The 10,000-nt window shown below is 46.7% G+C and overlaps 1 protein-coding gene across 1 annotated transcript in view; it reads right to left on the minus strand.

Annotated features, from left to right (window-relative positions):
• The window catches only part of LOC139571631 (ubiquitin thioesterase ZRANB1-like), a 60,169-nt gene that overhangs the window by 20,349 nt on the left and 29,820 nt on the right, over window positions 1-10,000 (minus strand). Inside the window, exons 4-6 of the mRNA XM_071394683.1 lie at window positions 5,859-5,930; window positions 2,792-2,990; window positions 870-990 (exon numbers count right to left, since the gene is read on the minus strand). Of these exons, the coding sequence (XP_071250784.1) occupies window positions 870-990; window positions 2,792-2,990; window positions 5,859-5,930 (392 nt within the window). The remainder of the gene's footprint in view (window positions 1-869; window positions 991-2,791; window positions 2,991-5,858; window positions 5,931-10,000) is intronic.

Genomic DNA, 10,000 nt, shown 5'->3' on the forward strand with positions numbered 1-10,000 from the left:
ATGATTTGGTTATGATTTGGTTATGATTTGGTCACGATTTGGTTATGATTTGGTCATGATTTGGTTATGATTTGGTCACGATTTGGTTATGATTTGGTTACGATTTGGTTATGATTTGGTTATGATTTGGTCATGATTTGGTTATGATTTGTTCACGATTTGGTTATGATTTGGTCACGATTTGGTTATGATTTGGTTACGATTTGGTCACGATTTGGTTATGATTTGGTTACGATTTGGTCACGATTTGGTTATGATTTGGTTACGATTTGGTCACGATTTGGTTATGATTTGGTCATGATTTGGTCAAGATTTTGTCATGATTTGGTCATGATTTTGTCATGATTTGGTCACGATTTGGTCATGATTTGGTCATGATTTGGTTACGATTTGGTCACGATTTGGTTATGATTTGGTCATGATTTGGTTATGATTTGGTCAAGATTTTGTCATGATTTGGTCATGATTTTGTCATGATTTGGTCACGATTTGGTCATGATTTGGTTAAGATTTGGTCATGATAGTGACAGCTGCATATTGTATAACTCTGATCAGATAAACAAAGTACATCAAATAATAATATTGCATTTTATAATACAAAAGGGGATAGAAAGGCTGATCCGTGTGTGTGTGTGTGTGTGTGTGTGTGTGTGTGTGTGTGGGTGTGTGTGTGTGGTGTGTGGTGTGTGTGTGTATGTGTGTGTGCGGTGTGTGTGTGTGTGTGTGTGTGTGGTGTGTGTATGTGTGTGTGGTGTGTGTGTGTGTGTGTGTGTGTGTGTGTGTGTGGTGTGTGTGTGTGTGTGTGTGTGTGTGTGTGTGTGTGTGTGTGTGTGTGTGTGTGTGTGTGTGTGTGTGTGTGTGTGTGTTACCTGGCTGGCCAGAGAGAGTATGAAGGCCCAGTCCTCCTGCCACTGCTCCTCTCGGAGGGAGAAGTGGAGACCAAAGCTCTGAGAATACCACGACTCCCACTCCTTCCACCGTGTGTAGAACCTGGAACACAGAACACACATCTCATTACCACGACTCCCACCGTGTGTAGAACCTGGAACACAGAACACACATCTCATTACCACGACTCCCACCGTGTGTAGAACCTGGAACACAGAACACACATCTCATTACCACGACTCCCACTCCTTCCACCGTGTGTAGAACCTGGAACACAGAACACACATCTCATTACCACGACTCCCACCGTGTGTAGAACCTGGAACACAGAACACACATCTCATTACCACGACTCCCACTCCTTCCACCGTGTGTAGAACCTGGAACACAGAACACACATCTCATTACCACGACTCCCACCGTGTGTAGAACCTGGAACACAGAACACACATCTCATTACCACGACTCCCACCGTGTGTAGAACCTGGAACACAGAACACACATCTCATTACCACGACTCCCACTCCTTCCACCGTGTGTAGAACCTGGAACACAGATCTCATTACCACGACTCCCACTCCTTCCACCGTGTGTAGAACCTGGAACACAGATCTCATTACCACGACTCCCACTCCTTCCACCGTGTGTAGAACCTGGAACACAGAACACACATCTCATTACCACGACTCCCACCGTGTGTAGAACCTGGAACACAGAACACACATCTCATTACCACGACTCCCACTCCTTCCACCGTGTGTAGAACCTGGAACACAGATCTCATTACCACGACTCCCACTCCTTCCACCGCGTGTAGAACCTGGAACACAGAACACACATCTCATTACCACGACTCCCACTCCTTCCACCGTGTGTAGAACCTGGAACACAGAACACACATCTCATTACCATGACTCCCACTCCTTCCACCGCGTGTAGAACCTGGAACACAGAACACACATCTCATTACCATGACTCCCACTCCTTCCACCGTGTGTAGAACCTGGAACACAGAACACACATCTCATTACCACGACTCCCACTCCTTCCACCGTGTGTAGAACCTGCAACACAGAACAAACATCTCATTACCACTCCTTCCACCGTGTGTAGAACCTGGAACACAGAACACACATCTCATTACCACTCCTTCCACCGTGTGTAGAACCTGGAACACAGAACACACATCTCATTACCACTCCTTCCACCGTGTAGAGAACCTGGAACACAGAACACACATCTCAATAGCTTTCCCTGCCAGGGTCCAAATCCAACCCAAAGAACCAGCTATACAGCAGTAGCCATCATCTCCTATGGACGTACCTGCCTGCCAGGGTCCAAATCTAACCCAAAGAACCAGCTATACAGCAGTAGCCATCATCTCCTATGGACGTACCTGCCTGCCAGGGTCCAAATCTAACCCAAAGAACCAGCTATACAGCAGTAGCCATCACCTCCTACGGATGTACCTGCCTGCCAGGAGTATTCCACTCTACAACAAGGCTCCACTTAGTGACGCGGGGGAAAATACTGATAGTTACATATCGGGATATCATTTTGGGGGGGGGGGACGTGTGTGGACGTGTTTAACTATTCTTGTGGGGACCAGAGGTCCCTACAAGAATAGTAAACGAACAAAAAGTTGACCAGCTGGGGACATTTTGTTAGTCCCCACAAGGTCAAATGCTATTTCTAGGGGGTTTAGGGTTAAGGTTAGAATTAGTGTTAGGGTTAGAATTAAGTTAAATATTAAGGTTAGGAGCTAGGGTTAGTTGTAGGGTTAGGGTTGGGAGCTTGTGTGTGTGTGTGTGTGTGTGTGTGTGTGTGTGTGTGTGTGTGTGTGTGTGTGTGTGTGTGTGTGTGTGTGTGTGTGTGTGTGTGTCCATATCTGTGTGTTTCCTACCAGTGAGAGCAGTCATGCAGGCTGTCGTGGAGGGTCTTGCGGAGGACAGAGTCCTTGTCGTATATCCCCCAGGTAGCCTGCAGTACTGAGTCTAACAGGCAGTCTCCCTGTGTACGGTTCCATAGGGCATACAGTCTGCTGTCCAGCCTGGTACCCAGCTCTAAGGACCAGTTGATGATGGGAGACTCCTCCTCTAGCTCTGTAGAGAGACCACATACACACACACACACACACACACACACACACACAGATAGGACACACAGATAGGACACACACACAGATAGGACACACACACACACACATAGAGAGAGAAAGGACACACACACACACACACACACACACACACACACACACACACACACACAGAGAGAGAGAAAGGACACACACACACACACACACACACACACACACACACACACACACACACACACACACACACACACACACACAGAGAGAAAGGACACACACACACACACACACACACACACACACACACACACACACACACACACACACACACACACACACACACACACACACACACACAGAGAAAGGACACACACACACACAGAGAAAAGGACACACACACACACACACACACAGAGAAAGGACACACACACACACAGAGAAAGGACACACACACACACAGAGAGGACACATACATTGTTAGCCATTTAGAAACGGGGGAGAGAGAGGACACAGCCACGCAGTGACTTAATTCTTCCCTCGTCTCCCCTTGGCCCTGCAACAACCAACTGGAGCATCCTATTTCTCCCACCCAATTACACTACTAGCTGAAATAGGTCACAAGACACCTCCGAGACCTAGACACACCTGGGAGAATCATTGACTAAGTGAACACTCAATAAGGATGTACAGCTGAAACGTCTGTGTAGTTAACCCTGATGGTAACTAGCTAGCTGGTGAGAGGGTGGTGAGGTAACTAGCTAGCTTGGTGAGAGGAGAGGGCGGTGAGGTAACTAGCTAGCTGGTGAGAGGAGAGGGCAGTGAGGTAACTAGCTAGCTAGCTGGTGAGAGGAGAGGGCAGTGAGGTAACTAGCTAGCTGGGGAGAGGAGAGGGCAGTGAGGTAACTAGCTAGCTGGTGAGAGGAGAGGAGAGGGAGGTGAGGTAACTAGCTAGCTGGTGAGAGGAGAGGAGAGGGAGGTGAGGTAACTAGCTAGCTGGTGAGAGGAGAGGAGAGGGAGGTGAGGTAACTAGCTAGCTGGTGAGAGGAGAGGGCAGTGAGGTAACTAGCTAGCTGGTGAGAGGGTGGTGAGGTAACTAGCTAGCTAGGGAGAGGAGAGGGAGGTGAGGTAACTAGCTAGCTGGTGAGAGGAGAGGAGAGGGCGGTGAGGTAACTAGCTAGCTGGTGAGAGGAGAGGAGAGGGCGGTGAGGTAACTAGCTAGCTGGTGAGAGGAGAGGGAGGTGAGGTAACTAGCTAGCTGGTGAGAGGAGAGGGCAGTGAGGTAACTAGCTAGCTGGTGAGAGGGTGGTGAGGTAACTAGCTAGCTGGGGAGAGGGTGGTGAGGTAACTAGCTAGCTGGGGAGAGGAGAGGGCGGTGAGGTAACTAGCTAGCTGGTGAGAGGAGAGGGCGGTGAGGTAACTAGCTAGCTGAGGAGAGGAGAGGGAGGTGAGGTAACTAGCTAGCTGGTGAGAGGAGAGGAGAGGGAGGAGAGGTAACTAGCTAGCTGGGGAGAGGAGAGGGCAGTGAGGTAACTAGCTAGCTGGTGAGAGGAGGGGGCAGTGAGGTAACTAGCTAGCTGGTGAGAGGGTGGTGAGGTAACTAGCTAGCTGGGGAGAGGAGAGGGCGGTGAGGTAACTAGCTAGCTGGTGAGAGGAGAGGGCGGTGAGGTAACTAGCTAGCTGGTGAGAGGAGAGGGCAGTGAGGTAACTAGCTAGCTGGTGAGAGGAGAGGGCGGTGAGGTAACTAGCTAGCTGGTGAGAGGAGAGGGCAGTGAGGTAACTAGCTAGCTGGTGAGAGGAGAGGGCAGTGAGGTAACTAGCTAGCTAGCTGGTGAGAGGAGAGGGCGGTGAGGTAACTAGCTAGCTGGTGAGAGGAGAGGGCGGTGAGGTAACTAGCTAGCTGGTGAGAGGAGAGGGAGGTGAGGTAACTAGCTAGCTGGTGAGAGGAGAGGGCAGTGAGGTAACTAGCTAGCTGGTGAGAGGAGAGGGCGGTGAGGTAACTAGCTAGCTGGGGAGAGGAGAGGGCAGTGAGGTAACTAGCTAGCTGGTGAGAGGAGAAGGCGGTGAGGTAACTAGCTAGCTGGTGAGAGGAGAAGGCGGTGAGGTAACTAGCTAGCTGGGGAGAGGAGAGGGCGGTGAGGTAACTAGCTAGCTGAGGAGAGGAGAGGGCGGTGAGGTAACTAGCTAGCTGGTGAGAGGGTGGTGAGGTAACTAGCTAGCTGGTGAGAGGAGAGGAGAGGGCAGTGAGGTAACTAGCTAGCTGGTGAGAGGAGAGGAGAGGGCAGTGAGGTAACTAGCTAGCTGGGGAGAGGAGAGGGCAGTGAGGTAACTAGCTAGCTAGCTGGTGAGAGGAGAGGGTGTTGAGGTAACTAGCTAGCTGGTGAGAGGAGAGGGCGGTGAGGTAGCTAGCTAGCTGAGGAGAGGGCGGTGAGGTAGCTAGCTAGCTGGGGAGAGGGGAGGGGAGGGCGGTGAGGTAACTAGCTAGCTGGGGAGAGGGGAGGGCAGTGAGGTAACTAACTAGCTGGGGAGAGGGGAGGGGAGGGCGGTGAGGTAACTAGCTAGCTCAATGAATTGAGGCTGTTCTGAGGGCAAAAGGGGGTGCAAAACTCAATATTAGGAAGGTGCTCCTAATATTTTGTCCACTGTATAGATTTGGCACACAGTTGACTCTCGTGGAACAGAGTGTGGTCTTAAAGGAGCTTCTCTATTTCATCACTTTATCTGGTCATCTGAGACGGACGCAAAAGGATCAACACACACACACACACACACACACACACGCTTGATTCTAATGGTAAATCTACAACATGCAGTACGTATCCTGGCCATGGGGTTGATGGGAGATATTGAGAATATCAAGAATCCTCTGAGATCTTTTTACCTTTCTGTACATCTCGATCTAACACCTCATCAAACAGCTTCTCCTGGACTGCAGTGGGCAGGTCTTCGATGTCTGCAGAAACACACAATGAGAGAGAGAGAGAGACAGAGAGAGAGAGAGAGAGAGAGAGAGAGAGAGAGAGCGAGAGAGAGAGAGAGAGAGAGAGAGACAGAGACAGAGAGACAGAGACAGAGACAGAGAGAGAGACAGAGAGACAGAGAGAGAGAGGAATTAGGTGACTTAAAAAAAATATATATATTGCAAATATATTAAATCAACTAGATTACAAAATGCCCCCTGTTCACATTTTCCTATATTGACTGCCTAACACAAATCAAAACGGCCATAGTGAAAACAGAAACAGCTCTGAGAAAAGATGCGTGTAAATGCTTCTCCATAAAATGGTCCACATTTTGCCAACGGTGACTGAACAGTAAACATGCTCTTCATAAACTTCTGCCTTCACAAATAATTAATAACCCCTTGACTTATTACACACTGTGTTGGTGTTACAGCCTGAATCCATAACCCCTTGACTTATTACACACTGTGTTGGTGTTACAGCCTGAATCCATAACCCCTTGACTTATTACACACTGTGTTGGTGTTACAGCCTGAATTCATAACCCCTTGACTTATTACACACTGTGTTGGTGTTACAGCCTGAATTCATAACCCCTTGACTTATTACACACTGTGTTGGTGTTACAGCCTGAATTCATAACCCCTTGACTTATTACACACTGTGTTGGTGTTACAGCCTGAATTCATAACCCCTTGACTTATTACACACTGTGTTGTGTTACAGCCTGAATTCATAACCCCTTGACTTATTACACACTGTGTTAGGGGTTACAGCCTGAATTCATAACCCCTTGACTTATTACACACTGTGTTGGTGTTACAGCCTGAATTCATAACCCCTTGACTTATTACACACTGTGTTGGTGTTACAGCCTGAATTCATAACCCCTTGACTTATTACACACTGTGTTGGTGTTACAGCCTGAATTCATAACCCCTTGACTTATTACACACTGTGTTAGTGTTACAGCCTGAATTCATAACCCCTTGACTTATTACACACTGTGTTAGGGGTTACAGCCTGAATTCATAACCCCTTGACTTATTACACACTGTGTTGGGGTTACAGCCTGAATTCATAACCCCTTGACTTATTACACACTGTGTTGGGGTTACAGCCTGAATTCATAACCCCTTGACTTATTACACACTGTGTTGGTGTTACAGCCTGAATTCATAACCCCTTGACTTATTACACACTGTGTTGGTGTTACAGCCTGAATTCATAACCCGTTGACTTATTACACACTGTGTTAGGGGTTACAGCCTGAATTAATAACCCCTTGACTTATTACACACTGTGTTGGTGTTACAGCCTGAATTCATAACCCCTTGACTTATTACACACTGTGTTGGTGTTACAGCCTGAATTCATAACCCGTTGACTTATTACACACTGTGTTGGTGTTACAGCCTGAATTCATAACCCCTTGACTTATTACACACTGTGTTGGTGTTACAGCCTGAATTCATAACCCCTTGACTTATTACACACTGTGTTAGGGGTTACAGCCTGAATTCATAACCCCTTGACTTATTACACACTGTGTTGGGGGTTACAGCCTGAACTCATAACCCCTTGACTTATTACACACTGTGTTGGGGGTTACAGCCTGAACTCATAACCCCTTGACTTATTACACACTGTGTTGGTGTTACAGCCTGAATTAATAACCCCTTGACTTATTACACACTGTGTTGGTGTTACAGCCTGAATTAATAACCCCTTGACTTATTACACACTGTGTTGGTGTTACAGCCTGAATTAATAACCCCTTGACTTATTACACACTGTGTTGGTGTTACAGCCTGAATTCATAACCCCTTGACTTATTACACACTGTGTTGGTGTTACAGCCTGAATTCATAACCCCTTGACTTATTACACACTGTGTTGGTGTTACAGCCTGAATTCATAACCCCTTGACTTATTACACACTGTGTTGGTGTTACAGCCTGAATTCATAACCCCTTGACTTATTACACACTGTGTTGGGGGTTACAGCCTGAATTCATAACCCCTTGACTTATTACACACTGTGTTGGTGTTACAGCCTGAATTCATAACCCCTTGACTTATTACACACTGTGTTGGTGTTACAGCCTGAATTCATAACCCCTTGACTTATTACACACTGTGTTGGTGTTACAGCCTGAATTCATAACCCCTTGACTTATTACACACTGTGTTGGTGTTACAGCCTGAATTCATAACCCCTTGACTTATTACACACTGTGTTGGTGTTACAGCCTGAATTCATAACCCCTTGACTTATTACACACTGTGTTGGTGTTACAGCCTGAATTCATAACCCCTTGACTTATTACACACTGTGTTAGGGGTTACAGCCTGAATTCATAACCCCTTGACTTATTACACACTGTGTTGGTGTTACAGCCTGAACTCATAACCCCTTGACTTATTACACACTGTGTTGGTGTTACATCCTGAATTAATAACCCCTTGACTTATTACACACTGTGTTGGGGGTTACAGCCTGAATTCATAACCCCTTGACTTATTACACACTGTGTTGGTGTTACAGCCTGAATTCATAACCCCTTGACTTATTACACACTGTGTTGGTGTTACAGCCTGAACTCATAACCCCTTGACTTATTACACACTGTGTTGGTGTTACAGCCTGAATCCATAACCCCTTGACTTATTACACACTGTGTTGGGGTTACAGCCTGAATTCATAACCCCTTGACTTATTACACACTGTGTTGGTGTTACAGCCTGAATTCATAACCCCTTGACTTATTACACACTGTGTTGGTGTTACAGCCTGAATTCATAACCCCTTGACTTATTACACACTGTGTTGGTGTTACAGCCTGAATTCATAACCCCTTGACTTATTACACACTGTGTTGGTGTTACAGCCTGAATTCATAACCCCTTGACTTATTACACACTGTGTTGGGGTTACAGCCTGAATTCATAACCCCTTGACTTATTACACACTGTGTTGGTGTTACAGCCTGAATTCATAACCCCTTGACTTATTACACACTGTGTTGGTGTTACAGCCTGAACTCAAAATGGATTAAATAACAAAAACATACCAACCATCTACACACAATACCCCATAATGACATCACAATACCCCATAATGACATCACAATACCCCATAATGACATCACAATACCCCATAATGACATCACAATACCCCATAATGACATCACAATACCCCATAATGACAAAATGAAAACGTGTTTTTAGACATTTTTACTAATTTAGTGAAAATTAAATACAGAAATGTCTCATTTTCAAAGGTATTCATATCCCCCCAGTCAATACTAATCTGTATTAGCTTTGAGTCGTCTTGGGTATGTCTGTATCAGCTTTGAGTTGTCTTGGGTACGTCTGTATTAGCTTTGAGTTGTCTTGGGTACGTCTGTATCAGCTTTGAGTCGTCTTGGGTATGTCTGTATCAGCTTTGAGTCGTCTTGGGTATGTCTGTATCAGCTTTGAGTCGTCTTGGTTACGTCTGTATCAGCGTGGAGTCGTCTTGGTTACGTCTGTATCAGCTTTGAGTCGTCTTGGGTACGTCTGTATCAGCGTGGAGTCGTCTTGGGTACGTCTGTATCAGCTTTGAGTCGTCTTGGTTACGTCTGTATCAGCGTGGAGTCGTCTTGGTTACGTCTGTATCAGCGTGGAGTCGTCTTGGGTACGTCCGTTTCAGCTTTGAGCCCATTTCAAATGGGATTCAAGTCTGGGATTTGGCTGGAACATTCAAAGGACTTTGACATTGTTGTTCTGAAGTCATGTCAGCGTTGTTTTGGCTGTAAGCTTGGGGTCATTGTCCTGTTGGAATGTAAAGCCCCACAGTTTTAAGGTCGTTTGCACTCTGAAGCAGGTTCTCATCAAGGCTTTGCCTGTATTTGGCTCTATACATTGTTCCCTCCATCCTTACCAGTCTCCCAGTCCCTGCCGCTGAAAAACATCCCCATAGCATGACGCTGCCACCGCCATGCTTCACGGTAGGGATGGTGTTAGATGGGTGATGAGCTGGTTTTCTCCAGACACAGCGCTTTGCATTCAGGACAAC

The sequence above is a fragment of the Salvelinus alpinus genome, chromosome 3, assembly GCF_045679555.1.
Source record: "Salvelinus alpinus chromosome 3, SLU_Salpinus.1, whole genome shotgun sequence".
In the NCBI taxonomy this organism is placed as follows: domain Eukaryota; kingdom Metazoa; phylum Chordata; class Actinopteri; order Salmoniformes; family Salmonidae; genus Salvelinus; species Salvelinus alpinus.